This window comes from Diospyros lotus, chromosome 5 (genome assembly GCF_014633365.1).
Source record: "Diospyros lotus cultivar Yz01 chromosome 5, ASM1463336v1, whole genome shotgun sequence".
Taxonomy (NCBI): Eukaryota; Viridiplantae; Streptophyta; class Magnoliopsida; order Ericales; family Ebenaceae; genus Diospyros; species Diospyros lotus.
In genome coordinates this window covers 13,528,418-13,545,474 of record NC_068342.1, presented here as the reverse complement: position 1 = coordinate 13,545,474, position 17,057 = coordinate 13,528,418, and the positions used below count along the sequence as shown (strand labels likewise).

General features: G+C 33.8%; 1 protein-coding gene across 2 annotated transcripts; it reads left to right on the top strand.

Annotated features, from left to right (window-relative positions):
* The first annotated feature begins 10,581 nt into the window (after positions 1-10,581).
* LOC127801167 (uncharacterized) lies at positions 10,582-17,041 on the top strand. 2 transcript variants are annotated; one of them, XM_052336056.1, is made up of 5 exons: positions 10,582-10,945; positions 11,123-11,218; positions 12,123-12,270; positions 14,204-14,293; positions 16,909-17,041. In XM_052336056.1, the coding sequence occupies exons 1-5, from the start codon at positions 10,614-10,616 to the stop codon at positions 17,002-17,004; spliced, it is 762 nt and encodes a 253-aa protein (XP_052192016.1). In that variant the 5' UTR covers positions 10,582-10,613; the 3' UTR covers positions 17,005-17,041. The 2 variants fall into 2 exon arrangements, with proteins under 2 accessions (XP_052192016.1, XP_052192015.1); XM_052336055.1 differs by having other exon boundaries at positions 11,120-11,218; positions 16,909-17,040.
* The last annotated feature ends 16 nt before the right edge of the window (positions 17,042-17,057 follow it).

The following is a 17,057-nucleotide window of genomic DNA, read 5'->3' as shown; positions in this document are numbered from 1 at the left end:
CATGAATAAACCCATGCTTGCGCACCTCATCGTGAACCCATGTATGTATAGTAATCTTAGACTTTAACCATGCATTTAATCGTACTTAAGTAAGATAACATGCTCTAATAATGTAAAATGCTCCATAAAATACCTCATATAATTCTCTTACATTTATATAAATCATACGTGTAATGCATAGTCAAATCTGGAGATTTTCGTGAAGCATATTCGGACATGGGGGCATTATTTAAAAAAAATCGGAAGTTTGACAGTTTTGACATCTCTCGGTATTTTGGGCATAACTCTCCCATCTGAACTCCGATTGAGCTAATTCAAGATGCTATACAAATACAAGAGGAATATCTACAACTTTTATGTTTTAAGTTTTGAAATATTCAGAATATAACATGGTCAAAATTGAGCGGCAAGGTGAAAATAGAGTACTAGAATTGACTATAATTTTACTATTCATCATCCTCTTGGCGGAATCGAATTTAAAACTCCGCCAACTCTGAAACCCTATCAAAAATAGTATCATCCCCAATGAAATAGGGGTAAACAAGACCCCTTGGATCGATTTCAATGAAGTTTAACCACAAAACGAGATCAATCAAAGCTTTTGATACAAAATGATATATTTATATATTATACATATGTATAACTAGAAAAACATAGCTATATGGATGATGATGCTTGTCTTTTCTTACTTCTAATTTGCTAATAAACCACCTAAGCTTGCTTTTCCACCACCCTTGCTTGCTAACTCTTAAAGAGACAGAGAAATAAAGACACCCAAAAACTCTCTGCTTCATGCATGTATTCCTTCATCTGATGGCCGAAATTATCACCACTTTCTCATCTCTTTCTTAGATGAATACATACACATGGGCTCATTGGGTGCAAATAATTCACATGCAATGATTCCAAAAGCAACAATCTCATGTGTTTGGAAACATTAGAAAGCTAGAAGAAGGAACTTGGTTGTCCAACTCAAGCGCACAACTCTCTGCCTCCACACAATTAACCCAAATCACTTATCTAATATAGCCCACTTACACCACACTGCCATCCAAATACATACACCACATAATTAACTCAATAACATAATTTATTTATTTAACAATCTCCTCATATGACATAAATCACCATATACTCTTACACTATATATCACAATATCTATGGGGCATTACATTAAATGGATGTAAACACCGTTTTTCTTAATGGAGAATTAAGCGAAGAAATCTATATGGAGCAACTATAGGTTTTACTAGATAGGGTTAAAAGCACAAAGTGTGCAAACTTCAAAAGTCTATATATGACTTGAAGCAATCCTCAAGACAGTGGTATATTCGTTTTCATAATGCAATCATGTCGTATAATTTCAATATGATAAATGAAGATCACTGTATGTATACGAAGAGATCAAAAGATAAGTTTGTGATCTTATCTTTATATGTAGACGACATATTAATAGCTAGAAATGATAAGGAGTATGTCAATCACATAAAATGATGGTTGTCATCCAATTTTGAAATGAAAGACGTGAGTGAAGCTGCATATATTCTTGGAGTTAAGATTTCAATGGATCGTTCAAAGAGATTGTTGTTTATTTCTCAAGAGCCATATATTCATAAGATTCTTGAACGATTTAATATGCAAAATTGTAAACCCTTTGATACTCCCATATCAAAAGGTGAAATATTGAGCCAGAAATTGTGTCCCAAAACTCAACAAGAAAAGGAACAAATAAGTAAAGTTCCTTATGCAAATGCGATTGGAAGTCTAATGAATGCTATGATGTGTACTAAACATGATATATCTTACGTCGTTGGGCTAGTAAGTATGTATCAATCCAACTCAGGGCTAGCACATTAGAAAGCAGTGAAGCGAATACTTCGATATCTAAAAGGCACATCTGATTATTCATTGTGTTATCAAGGAAAGGATCTACATTTGGAAGGCTACACCGATGCTGATTGGGAATGGGACATGGATGAAAGGAAATCCACCTCCAGATATGTTTTCTTATTTAATAATGGTGCTATATCGTGGAATAGTAAGAAACAGTTCTGTATAGCCTTATCCATAATGAAGGTTGAATTTATAGCATTTTCAACAGCTATACAAGAGGGCGTTTGGTTAAAACAGTTCATGGATCATTTGGGGATATATAAGAATGCTATTAGCCCAATGTTAGTCAATTATGACAGTCAACCAGCAATAACATATACAAAGGATCGCAAATATCATGGTAAAACAAAACATATAGATATCAAGTATAATTTTGTGAGAGATATGGTGGCACATAATGAAGTCAATTTCTACACAAAATATGGTATCATATCCTCTGATGAAGCTTATTTCAAAATAAGTTTTTGATAGGCATGTAAAAACACTGGGTTTGTGTAAATGTTAATGTACACTTATATTCATTATTTCTTGAACATGTTGTACAAGTTTTATCATTTGATAATAAATTTATGATTTCCTATTCATATATTTGTCACATATCATGCATGTAAATTTATGTTATGTGCATAAATTTTGACACAAAGTACGACTAATAGATAAAAGGCTAGCCTTCTTACACAGGCAGTCACCTCCGTTACTTTGTGGAATGAGAATGAGATAGTATTTTAAGTTTTATTATCTAGATGATGATAAAATAAAGCTCAAACTTAAAATACATGATGTCGCTCTAGTAAGAGAATGTCTCATTCTTGAAATGACTTATAAGTGATTTTAAATATCACAATATTTGTCTTGAATGCCAGATGTGAGTTCTGTTTAAAAGTGAGTAGATGTGAACTCAAGGTTAAACATTATGTATGTATGTTTAATTTATCATTTGTATGGTATTTGGAATAAGTCATACGCTCTAAGGGAAATGAGGAAATACTATAATATGTGTTTTCATATCACATATGCACAAAGTTGATCGATAAGGATAATTAAAGTTCTAATATCAACTTTGATAGTGTGAGTCCTTGAGATTATTTGTGATCTCACTAAGTGCCATTTGATAACTCCTAGTATGTTCTGAAAGTTTTTTGGTTTAATGTTTGCTATCTTGATATGTTGCCAAATGGTTATGATTGATTTGATTAGTTGGAACATATTGGAAAAGCAAGTTAACTAAAAATGGAGAGAATCGAGAAAAAAGGAAAAATCATTTCAAGTCATCATATCATTTGTATTCATTGGTCGACCAATTATATTTATCTTATATTTATCTCAGTGATTAAATATAATTATGAATACAAGACATAAGATCAAAGAGAGTTAGATATGATAAATGATTTGGGGTACTTCATACTTATCTACTTAATTTCAAGACATTATATACTCATAACCGTTATATAACAATTGAGCTTTTGAAGTATGCACGGTCGCATGGCCTATCTGCCTGTATGAAAGCTATAAGAGGAATGGGAAATTATAGAAATATTGAGCCCATTATGTGCGAGTGAGATATGTTGGAGAACTAGATCTAGATCCGAGTCGAGTCACTCATAAAAGGGTTTTGGATCCAAATAACCAGATCCATTTATGGATCTAGCGATAATTGCAGAAAACTACCCACTTCCTCTATATGTGGAGAAAATGGAAAATTGACAATTTTTCTCATAAACTACATATAAAATAGTTTTTCTCACAATTGTAAAAAAAGAACGTTGGAGTTGGTTGCAAAATAGTTTTTTCTCATATTTCCTCTAAAGGTTTTTAGGCTATGACTTAAGGGTGATTTTCCATTTTGTATTTCACTTGTGACCAGTGATGCAACTATTGTGATTAAACTTCTGCCGTGCAAGTAACAAGTAATTATTATGATTAAACTTCCGTTGTGCAAGTAATAGGTATGTTATTTTTGTTATGATTCTTATTTCTTTTTTCCATCAATGAGGTTTAATAAATAGCTTGCCAAGCACTCTATTGCAAAAACAAATCAACACATGATGACAAGGAGTAGAACAAGAATTTGAATTTCTTAAGATAGGAGAGTGGAGATTGATGATACCAGTGGATTGCCTGTTGAGACAATGTTGATTGGCTCAGCCAATCAAAACTCTATGGTATCATACTATGAAGCATCTTAGTGAATACTGCAAGTCTTTTTGGTGTACCAAGAAATGGCTAATTCATTTCTGGTAGGGACACAAATGAGCCGAGTTGTTCAGGCTCGATTTAGTAAAAGCTCGTTTGAGTTCGTTCGTTAAGGTAAATGAACCAAGCTTAAGCATAAATTTGAAGTTCGATTTATTAATGAGCTAAGCTTAAGCTCAACAAAGTTTGGCTCGATAAGCTAGAGTTGGCTCGATGTTTAATAGAATATATTGATAAAAATATTTGTTGTGACTTAAAATTAATCAATTAATGTATAAGCATAATGGAATAATTATTATTTTAATCAAGTAAAGAAATATTTAGTTGAGTAACTTAAATATTTAAGGAATTAATCAATTATATACTAATTCAATTATATACTTATCTTAATTGATAGAATAACATTAATATTTGTAATAAATCTATATTTATAATTTTGTATAATTAAATTTCAAAAAATTACTATTTAGTAACTCTGTATATTTCATTCGAGTAATACTTATTTTACTCTATTAAAGTTTAATGTTATATTAAATTTTAAAAAATTAATCATTACAATCTTACCGATAATATTAAATGCACATTCTAAATATTTTATTTATAAACAAAATATATAAACTTACATCACATTAATAATTGTCTATAATAATAATTAAAATGATTAATTTATAATAATAATTAAAATTATTATTATTAGAATCAATAATAATTTATACTTCTTTGATAGAGTATAACAGCATAAGAGTTTTTAAATTTTTATATTTTATATATTATAAATTATAAAAACACACCCTATATAAATACTAACTTTCCTAAAAATCCTAATTTGTGCTCCAACCTCCCGCCTCCTATTCCCAAATGCAATTAACTTGAAGAGCAAGGAAGAACGGCTGCCGTCACCGCCGGCTGCCCCTTCCGCCGTCTCTCACCGCTTCGTCTGCCATCACCGCTGCTCGCTGCCTCTCTGAAGCCTACCACCGCCGCTCGCCGCCGACTTCGGAGAAGAAAGCCGAAGCCTCTCTCCCTCTCCGCCGTCTCTCACCGCAACGGCTGCCCTCCCCGTCGTCTCTCACCTCGCCGGCTGCCCTCATTGCCTCTCGCTGCCTCTCTCATCGCCGGCTTCAGAAAAGAAAGCCGAAGCCTCTCGCCGCCCTCTCCGCCGTCTCTCACCACACAGTACAGCCCTCTTGACCGCACGGCCTCATCTCAATGGTTATTTTTTTGCATACTATTATTTGTTGTTGAGTATTGTTTATCTTTATGTCGATATGCATACTGTGACTGGTGGAAAATAGGTGTATTTTTGTTGCTGAGTTTTTGTCATTGTTTGATTGTTTCCTACTTTGGTTGATTTATGTATATTTGTTGATTATATGTTAATATTTTTATTACACATCAATTTATTAGATTTTTCTAAATAAAAAAAAATTATTAAATTTCAGCTGAAGCCCCAGCCAAGCCAGAGCCTAAGCCCGGCTCGCTAATCCAATTAACGAGCCGAGTGTGAGCTTGAGCCAGTGCTAAATGTTATTGAGCCGAGCTAAGCTTAGGGAAGCTTAGTTCGGCTTGGCTCCTTTGCAACCCTAGCTGCAAAGCCACAGGAGGTGACTTGGTAAAGTAACTCCTCAAACCAAAGCTAATATATAAACAAATGCCATAGATAACAAAGGATATAACTACCTGTGGCTATGGGGGGGGTGATTGAACTAAAATACCATATATGCTTCATTCTAAATCTGTAAAATAATGTAATAAATAGATATTAACTAATGTATTCAACACATTAAAACAGATATTGAAATACTGAGAGGCTCAAATACTCTTATTTACAATTACAAATGCATGAGTCTTCAGAATCTAAATTTTTATAGGTGTGGGCTATTAACGGTAACCTTTGTCAATTCTAAAAACAATACACAGAATTAATTAAATAATTTCAAAGTAACAAGTATTGAACTAAAATTTTAAAAAAAGAGTAGTAATGAGTTTACCTTCTTCAAGTTGTTCAACATAATCCAAATCTTCTTCAACATTCATTGGGGTGGTAGATGACCAAAGCCAATTTTGAGTACAAAACAACTTTCCAACCACTTTAAGAGATAGAGAACTCCTAAATGAATTAAGTACCTGACCTTCTGTGCTGAAAGGAGACTCAAACGCAATAGTAGAAACTGAAATTATTAACACATCCCGAGTCATAGAAGATAGAATAGGAAACCGATGACAATTAGTTTTCCACCAATTCAAAATGTCAAAGTCATTAGTTTCCTCATCACACACTTCACTTAAATAATTATCCCATTTTGAAGGGATAGTTGTAGACCCACTACCACTAGTAGACTTATACTTTTTGAAAAGAGAACTAAGCAAGTTTGGTATGCTAGATTTTCCCTTCTCGACATTCTCCCCAACAAGTGGAGTAGACACTTGAGACGACTCTCCTAGTTCACCTTAAAGTGCCAATTTTTTCTTATATTCTTCATACAAAGTATGTACGACATTTTTTAAGGACTAAACTGCAACAACCCTTTTCTCATCTAGATACATCTCCTAAAGTGCATACTCTATAAACTCTAACTTGTGCCTAGGATCAAACACCACAGCAATGTAAAGCAGGTGATTTATTTTTTTCGAATCCCCCCAATATTTGTCAAACTTCTCTTTCATTTTTCTAGTCATCTCACTCAACTCAAGATCATCACCCTCTTGCCACTCATGTAAGAGACATTGAACAGTACTAATCTCATGGAAAAATGTGTTGGAGGTGACATATGAAGAACCCGCAAAGTAAGCTCGTAAAATTATTGCAACACTCTAACAAACATTCTGACTCTCATCCAATCCTCTGGCTTGGGTCTCCCATCAATGGTAATAACATGTTGCAGCTCATTATTCCAACTACTTGTACCAAGATCAAGTATAAAACATGGCTCTTCCTCATCAAATTTCTCAAAAGCCCTCTCAAACTTTTGAGCATTCTTTAACGTCAAGTATGTGGAATTCCATCTAGTTGCAACATCCAACTACAATAGGCCTTTAGATTCGATTTTTTCCACTTCCACACATTCTTTGAATTTTCTTAGTCTTGTTGGAGATTGTCTAATATATTTGACTGCATCCCTAACTCTTGTTATTGATTCATCTAGCTCTTTCAACCCATGTTGCACAATCAGATTTATTATATGAGCCACACACCTTATATGTAAATAATGTCCACTCATAATGCTAGCATCCTATTTCATCATTTTTTTTCCTGAAGTTACCCATAACAACATCATTTGAACTAGCATTATCTACTGTCAAAGTAAAAACTCTATCAAGTTTCGATCCCATTGAACACTTCTCAATTGCCATAGCAATGACATCACCCCTATGACTAGATATTGGACAAAAATTTAAATTTTTTTCTTCAAAATCCAATTATTGTCAATATAGTGCACCGTCAAGCACATATAATTAATCTTTTGAATGAAAGTCCATGTGTCAGTGGTTAATCAAACTATTTGATATGAATTTTTTACCTCATTCATCAATTTCAATCTCTCTTCATTGAATAATTCAAAACAATCACAATAAATTATCCAATGTGAAGGAATTCAAAATTTTGGACAAATCACATTAATGAAGTGCCTAAACCCCTCACGCTCAACAAATTTGAAAGACATCTCATCTACCATCACCATGCGAGCTAAAGCCTTTATAGCAAGCATTTGATCAAATTTTCAATTCACCAATCCCATACTCTCCCCCTCTCTCTTACCTCCCATTAAAGTTGGTTGCAAGTTTAATTGTATTTGGTGGGTTTCCAAAGCATGAGGGTGTTTTTTTACATGTTCCCATATGATTTCTTAAAGTCGTAGTCCCATTTTTTTTAGGATCATAGTGGAACACCCTATAACAATAGTTGCATCTTCCTTTAATCTGACTCTTTGGATTTGTAAACTTAGTAAAATGATCCCACACATCTGACCTAACTCTTATTGTTTTTCTCTTTGCTTTTCCTAGTGATGTTGCACCTCTATCAGCTTGAGATTGGCTACCTTGACTTAGAACTATTGGTACAGGTTTGGACCTATCATCCATACTAGGGATGTTTATGGTGTGACTGATGTCTTCTTCTCTTACCATCTAAAATTAATACAATTGTAATTAATATGTATTTAAATAGTGAGTTAAAATGTTTTCTTGTGATTAACTTACAATCTTGTAATTTAAAAGAAAAATTAAGGGGCTGCAATTAAAATTCTATCATTCTCCTAGTACTAACACTAGAAGTTTAAGTTTATAACATGAGAAAATAACCACTTCCTATATTATGACCATATAACAACAATGTATATTTATTATTTTTAATTTAACACACATCAATATATAGAGGCCAAAAATAAAAAGGACTGGTGAATTAATATAATAAAAGCCTTAGTATATTATTGTTGTTTACAAAGCAATAGAAACATTTACATTTAGAAGTTACTTGTGAATTAATTTAAATAAAAATAAACAGATGAAATGCATTGATACCATGGAGAACCAAAAATCTTCACAAACCAAGTTCGAACAATCTTGACTTGCTAGCCAGTGATTTTTCCCTTTATTATAAAGCAACTGATTAAACATGAAATCCACTTCTACCACATAATCACATTACACAACTAAATAATGTTGGGATAAAAAATACATGCTTGAAATTTTGCAACTATTATGTATCAGGAGTGAGGAGGATCCCTTGTCAAGATTCTGTAGCAAGTTCAACAACCTTCTTTCCTTATACAACCTGAGATGTTTTAAGAAGAATAAGTAGTGAATCCCAACATAACAAAGAATGGCAACAACAATAAGAAATGAGAGAAAGAATGACAACAACATAATGAAATGAGAAAGAGAATGAAAGACCCCATTGAGACAACAACAAACCCCCAAACTTGTAACTAAAAGTCTAAAAAATTTAAAAAATCCGAAACCCTAACATAACAGAAATTCAAAACTAACCTCTATCAATCGTAGGTGTGGCCATGTGGGTGGATTGCAGACAACTCGGTGTGGTGTGGGTTGATATGCGGAAAGAATCAAACTAACCTATGCCCGACGGTAATCAATTAGGATTTAGGTTTAGGGTTTCGGTTAAGAGTAGAACTGAATGAGGCAAGGAGCTAACCGACGGCAACGAATCGACGGATGGTAGGGTTTTCTCAGTTTCAGTTAGGATGGATTAAGGTTTCTCTCTCTCTCGAACGCTCAAATATTCAAACTCACTGATAAACTCACCTTTGTCGACGTTTGAGAGCAAAGGGAAAGGGGACGAAAGACGGAGGTGATGAATGAAGTGACAAAAGGAATCGATGGTGACGGTAGGGTATTAGGGTTTCAGTTTCCCTCTCTCTCGTTGCATTCGAAAACTTTTGAACACAAATGGATTGGATGTGTAGACCTTGTTCTCCACGACCATGATAGGGTTCTTTGTGTATAGTCAATTTTTAGCATAAAACGTCGTTTTGATTAACGATTGGTTCGATTTAATCAGTTAGTTGAACAAGGAAAACCGAACTAATTTTTAATAATCGAACTTTTTCCCAATATAACCGAACCGATTACCTATCCCGAAATAACTAAACCATTGCACACCCCTATATAAAATTAACCCCCAACATTATTAAAATTGAAAAATGAACTTTAAACTAATAATTTCACTAGGCTAGCAATCACATTACTCCCAGCCCCACCCAAATCTATTGTCTCCTCCCATGTGTCCTTGGTTATTCCGACAATGAAAATAAGTCATCTCATCAAATATATATACACATCATCAAATATTGATTATTCAAAATTAATGGCAGAAAACTTAATATTCATCTTCCAAAATTCATTATGCAATTAACAAGAAAAAAAACTCATATATTCCAGATGAAAAAACTCATCTATTATGTTTACAAATATTATGCCTAGAAGTATTCTGTCCGAAAAAAACTCATTTTTTCATCTAAAAGAGATGGATTTTTTTTTTTTTTGTTAATTGTATTATGGATTTTGTAAGAAGAACGTTAGGTTTTTTACCTTAGTTTGGGATAATCACTATTTGATGATGTGTATAAATTTGATGATGTGACTTATTTTTATTGGTGGAATAGCCAAGAGTGCAGGGGAGGAGACAGCAGATCTGAGCCCATTAAATTTATACACATTATCAAATAGTGATTATCCTAAATTAATGACACAAAACTTAACGTTCTTTTTTTAAAATTTATTATGTAATTAACAAAAAAAACTCATATCTTCCGGATGAAAAAACTCATCTATTATGTCTGAAAGTATTCTCTCTGAAAAAAATTCATTTATTTACTTGGAATATATGAATTTTTTTTTCTGCTAATTACAGAATAGATTTTGTAAAAAAAATGTTAAAGTTTTTTATCTTAGATTGAAATAATCACTATTTGATATTGTGTATAAATTTAATGAGATGGCTTATTTTCATTGGTGAGACAGCGAAAGGAAACACCCAGCCTGGTTCAACACGAAATACAGCTACGATGAGTTCAGGGCTAAATGTGAGGACCGTCGATGCACTTAGATCCACGTTAACCCTCAGATCTCTGCAACTTCACCAAGCCATAAAACACGCACCTGTACTGTTGGACATCCTTGCCAAGTCGCTCGAAACCTCTGAGCGCTCAATGTGTTGGGCTTCAGTAACTGCTGGTGGCTTTCGATTCCTTTGTTACTGCCGCGTTTCTCTTCCACCTGTCGCCACTGCTTCTTATTTGTTGCATCCGTTCACCGGCTTCCGTGCCCCAGGTGTCATGGACCACGCCACCGGCACCAGGAGCTATTCGTTCTCTGCTTCCTCTCATTCCGGCAGAAGGTACGTTTCCACTCCATTTGGCTGCCAAGAAAACCGAAGAAAATAATAGCAATGCATTCCTAGGACGTGTTGTTTTCATTTATTTCTTCAGGTTTTCCAGTGGCCAGACGATAGGATGATTACTGCTGGGAAAACCATAACGTGAAATTGTCAGTTGTGCTTGGAATTTTGCAGCAGGAGGGGAGGAAAGGGCTTGGAGATCAAGGACAATCGCGAGCGGTCTAGAGGCGGCGGGGGCGGCAAGGATAAAATTGATGCTCTAGGAAGGCTATTGTATGCCAAAACTTGCTTCTCCTATAGTGTTGTGATGGTTGTTTATTTAGTCCTTTTTTTTTCTGCAGTCTTATTTCAAATTGAATTTCGTATTTCTAGTGATTCAAACGTGATAGCTGAATGGTGTCTGGTATACGCATCATTGATCCACCAGCGACTTACATAAATTTTTAACTCTTTTCACCTCAATGACATAAATTCAGTCTTTGGCTATTGAAACGAAGTAGGATGATTGAGTATACAGTATGCACAAGTTTTTCTATATGGCCCTTTATATGTGCAACACGGGCTAGATGAAGTTCTATGCCACACATGCTCAGAGAGAGATCAAAAATAAAAATGAGAATCAGATGAAAAAGAAACTAAGATAGGGTGGAAGAAGCAAAGAACTCAAACTAAAATGAAACACCCTGGCAAAAAGTGGCAAAGAAGTCCAGTTCAAATAGGTCCTCATATCCTGGTACTTAATTCTGCGTTTGGTTTTCGAGCTGAATGGTTTTGACTAATTTTAGTATGAAATACCTAATGCACATGCTATTAGTTGGTTGGACCTAGAATAAATTGCTGTTGTGTGTCATATTTTGATATTTTCATTTTTGCCTAAAAGAGGGAAAAAGAGTCTCACCAAAGCCAGAATGTGCTAAGCGTGATAGAGAGAAGTATTTTTTTCAACAACAATACATAAAAAACCTTAATCTCATGAGATAGAATCAGCTATATGGATAATAGCTCGTCAATCATCCTATCTATGCCCATAACTTCATAACTCATTAGAAAGTTGCATGCTTTTCTCAGTAGGTTTAGGGAATTGTATGATGTTTTTTGTTTGTTTCTTATTGTTCCCACTTAACCTATTTGAATTCAGCTATATTCAGAGTTTAGTTTTCATCTACAATATTTACAGGACACGTGTTCTGCGACATATGACTTCTGAGTTGAACTTGAATATTAGAAGTGATGGGTATGTGAGGGTTCAAGATCTATTGAAGCTGAATATGAAAACATTTGCCAATATTCCGCTAAGAGCTCATACTGTTGATGATATTAGGGAGGTTGGTTCTTCAGATTTCTCATTACTTTATCACAACTTCAATATATTTAGTTTTGTATTATAATTTTTCATATAATTAAGTAAATCAAATGGGTTTCTCTTGTAGTTTCTTTTATTCCCCCAGGATCTTTAAAATTGTCTTGTTTAATACGTAAATGTCACTTCTGTGGACATTCATTAATCATTATGCTGCACCTTATGCTTATTTTTTCAATCTTATTTAAAATATCCTTCGAAACTTATCCAATACTTTGTTACTTTTGATGACTTCTTTCTTTCTCCCCAATTAGTCAAGCAATCTAACAATGTGAGGTTAGGTAATTAATAACTAAATTATCCTTGCAAAAATTAGTCATCATCAAATTTAAATTTTTTATTCATTTCAGGATTCTGTTTGCCCTTTATAGAAGCAAGAATCTTGAAAGATGTGGGAAACAAAATGAGATTGGGGAAAATAACAAGGCTCAAGGAGGAGTTTTATCAATTTTTCATATAACTATTTCTGATTACTATTTCTTTAAGGGATATAACTGGAAGTTCTAACGGTTCTATATGGTCGAATTGAGCTGCCCCAATGCAATTGCCTGCATTGTAGGAAATGAGTTAATAAGATGGGATAGGAATTGGCAATTTCTGGGGGATAAGAGAGGAAGTGGGAGAATAAGAGGGATGATTACATGGTAGTAGATTATTGTTAATAAAATCTTTTAATACATAAAAAGCTCTATATATGGTAAGGCAAGTCCATATCAGTTATGGTAGTTTCACCTTAATAAATATAAAAAAAGAAAAGGATACAGTAATATAACAATAAATGAAATAGAATAGAAAATAAAGGGTTCAGTTAACTTTTGTTGCACGTTGCCTTATTTAGGATCTTCTTTTCTGCTCATTAGTTTATTCTCTCCTGCCTCATTAATTTCTTAGCATTCTCCTTTATGCCTTTATGTATGTTTTTTTGATAACTCCTTCATGTACTGTTATCAATACTTTATATGGCACATATCTATATTTTGTATCATGCTGTAACAAATGTGTTTAACCCTTTTGCATGTTTGTTCAATATTGTGATCTTTGCAAAGTTAGCCCTCTTCCAGACAGTGGAGGATGGTTATTTTAGGTAGTAGTCAGCTTGTCAAAACTTTATGAAATCCCCTTAAATCACGATTGTATTTTTCCAAATATCTAGTACATGGGTTTCAGTTTAAATTATTACACACGAGTTCTGTGGAAACCGTTTGCCTTGGTTTGATGTTTGGTCTGGAAGTATAAAATTTGTCAGTCCATTAAAACTTCTCTGTCCTTATTAAGAATGGACAATGACAACAACAATAACAACAACAACATCATCACAAGCCTTAAATCCCACCAGGCTAGAAAATAATGCACATTATCAGAAATTCAAAAACCACCCCTCCTGTCTTCAAAATATATGGATGGGCCCAATCATGTTAAAACCAATAACACTCATGAAGCTTTTGAATGCAATCAGTTTGTACCTTTCATCAAGCATTACGGGGAAGAAAGTCCTTTTATGGAAAAACAGCAAAGAGAGGAGATGAAAGTAACACTAGTAATGGAGATAGACAATAACATTAGGCTTTACTTTGACTCAAATTTATATGTTCCCTGTGAGGTAAAGAAATCATGTCTCCGTTATTATATTTACTACAGAAAGTGACATTAACTATAATAGTGTCATTTTGAAATCACCATTGGCTCACTATGGTATTGCCTCAGAGCACATAGATGTTGTGTTATATAATCTGTGTATGCTTCTAAGTTCTGATCACATACATCTTTTCTGCCATTGTTATCATTGTGCTTTGCTGTTTGATCTGAAATGTGTAGGTGTGTCTGTTCTAATTGCTTGTGTTGCACATTTTTTTCTTATTTGGAACAGTTCTCTTGGTTGTTTAATAAATGTTCTGCAGGCTGTAAGAAAGGACAATAAGCAGCGATTTAGCCTGCTGGAAGACAATGGTGAGCTTTTGATACGCGCCAACCAAGGCCACACGATAGTGGTAAGTCATCCTCTAAGCTTAAGAGTAAATAAATATATCTATATATACAGTTATGCACTGAGATTACCCGGAAACTCTATTTATGAGTATGGCTCTTTATGTTGTCATTGCTTGCTTGGCCTTTCTTTAGAGGTCCTTTACTGAACTTTTTCTCTTAATGTCACTGAGGTATGTTATTGAAGAGTGTGACATTTGCATCATGACTTGCAAGGTTGTAGAATTAAATACTATTTCCATTGTTAATTAAAAAACATGTTGATATGCAGAATTTAAGTACTATTTTCCATTGTTAATAGCAGAGCAAGTTGCAAGTTCCTGTGTTAAGAAATTTTTAAACTCTTAATATTGGGAAATTAGGATATGTCGGCAAAAGTTGTATATGGGTGCACATTGGGGAATGGTTAACTGTGATATGCATTGCATAATATTCTAGAATAAAATGATATAATTGTCCTGAAATGTAATTCAAAATTAAATAAAATTTAGAGGAAAAGATTTTTTAAATCTCTTATCCACATTAGAGTTCTGAAACTTGCTTTTATTATCAAAGATGAGCTTCTTTTTCTTCAAGCTTTGTTAAAAATAGCAGATGTAAGTATCCAATTTGGGTGTAGGTGTCAATACACATGTATCATATACGTTTGTCATATCTGGTGGACATGGGTGCGCAAGGGAAATGCGGGAGTCAGTGCAACTATTGTTGTGAAATACATTTTCCCAGACTTTTAAGAAGCTTGTCAACTTTTAAGAACCTTGAAATGACAAGCTATTACATCTTCAATTGAAATGTGGCATGCATCCATTATACATTTGATTTCCAACTCTCCAATTCATACTTCTATTGTCATTCAAAACAAAGATAGTGAGGGAGCATTTATACTGCCATACTTTCTTGATGGAAGTTATCTTAAAATTTACAAATGAATCAGAGCAAAGACCATCCCAGCTGATTGGTGGTAATTTAGGGTTCTGGAATGGGTAGGCTGATATAAGCCCCAAAATTTGGCATTATGTGCTCAAAGTGGCTGCTGCTTTTATAATGCTTTGCAACTTGAGCATTTTACCACCTCTCTTTTTCTTCTTTGTTACTTTGTATTTTCTCCAGTAACAAATGATGAATAATGTCATTTAGCCTGGATTCTTTGTTCACATGCAAATGGTATAGCTTTCTTGTTGTACAGAGTTTTTCTTATTCGTATGTTGTAAGTATTTGATTCCTTGAGAGATTTCTGTTGCTTATACTATTTATTTTTTTCTTAGTTGCTTCTTAATGAATTCTGAGTTTCTTTCCGCATTCTTGATTTTTTATGGTGTCCAATAATTCTTGCTCGGGTATGCCTCCTTAGCCCATGTTGACATGGACTATCTTTTTAGGCACATATTTAGCTCTTAAACTAATTTTAGATGAGTTATAGTGGGTTGAAAATATCTATTTCCTTATTTAGATTCAGAGTCATATTGCCCAAGGTTCCCAAGATAGAAATTTAAGGAGTAGAACCGAAGGTTTAAAAAAATATAAGGCTGTGGCAGTATAGTCTTGTTTGCAGGGTGCCCCGGGTCTTTCAATCTGCCATTCATGCAGCATTGTAAAAATTCTTTTTTAATTGATACTGGAAGGCCCAGAGCAAACAGTTCAAATATATTATTCAACAACAGGAATCACAAGCCTTAATCCTTTTAGGAGTTCAAATATATTATGTTGGCTTAAATTTTTTTTGAGCAGAATGGTAATAGGAGTCCGTTTGACAAGAACGTTTTATGAATACAATGCATCTTGGTAAATAGAGAACAAGGTGAATAGAAGGTGTTCTATGCCGTCCTCTCTCTCTCTCAAAGCACATACACTAAAATTTTGGTGAGGGACTAACCCTTTTAAAAAGGGAAAACCTTAACCTAGTTTTGAAATTATTCAACATTAACTAATGAAATGTCAAGGAAGAACATTGAAAGGATTTATACAAATTAATAGAAGATCTTTTTTAAAAATGAAAGCTATAGGAATAAATCCAAAACAACATGCTAAGTATACTAGTAATGCTATGTTTGAATGATGGCAAAAACAATATCTAGTATGGGATTGATAGCTAATTTTTCAAGTAGTGTCAAGCCACTAGATTTCTTCCAGTTCATTCAGTTAAGTTGTTTGACTTTAGATTATAGTAGGGGAGATCAAAGATTCAAATTGGTTCACTCTATAACCAATGAAAATTGAATTAAGTGATACACAAAATTAAACTGCAAACAGAGAGGCCTTGACAACAATTGTTCAAGTTGTGTGAAGTGATCATTTCAATGTCAGGATACTAAAAACTTCAAAATATACAAACATTTTACAAGCATATCTTTATGTGGTCAAAGTTCGAGTCCACAAATTGTTGAGCTTTAACCTTCATATCTGACAATTTAGTAAGTGAGATTCAATTTCATAAGGGTTATCTATTAAGCCTTGATCCTCCAGTGTTAACTATGCCAGTAGTGATATTAAATCTCATATCAATCGGTAGTTTGAATGCCTCTGGTTGTTTTTCTAGTGTTAAATTTGAATGCGACGTTGACTTTGGGATATAGCTGAGGTGAATAATGCAACAATATGTCTTTTTATGTTTGCTTTGTAGACCGTGGAAACTGAAAGCTTATTGAAGCCAATCCTTTCAGCTGAAGAAATTCCAGGTGAAGATAGTTTCAAATGCCACACAATTCACTGGAGCTGAAGCTTCACTGTTTCAGATTATATATTTATGTCATGATATTTGCTTCATTGTTT

Excerpts from the sequence above, each read along its gene's own strand:
- LOC127801167 (XM_052336055.1), top strand. The coding sequence starts at position 10,614 with ATGAGTTCAGGGCTAAATGTGAGGACCGTCGATGCACTTAGATCCACG. Across the intron at positions 11,219-12,122 it reads GATGCTCTAGGAAGGCTATT|GACACGTGTTCTGCGACATA; the intron begins GTATGCCAAAAC and ends CAATATTTACAG. Across the intron at positions 12,271-14,203 it reads CTGTTGATGATATTAGGGAG|GCTGTAAGAAAGGACAATAA; the intron begins GTTGGTTCTTCA and ends AATGTTCTGCAG.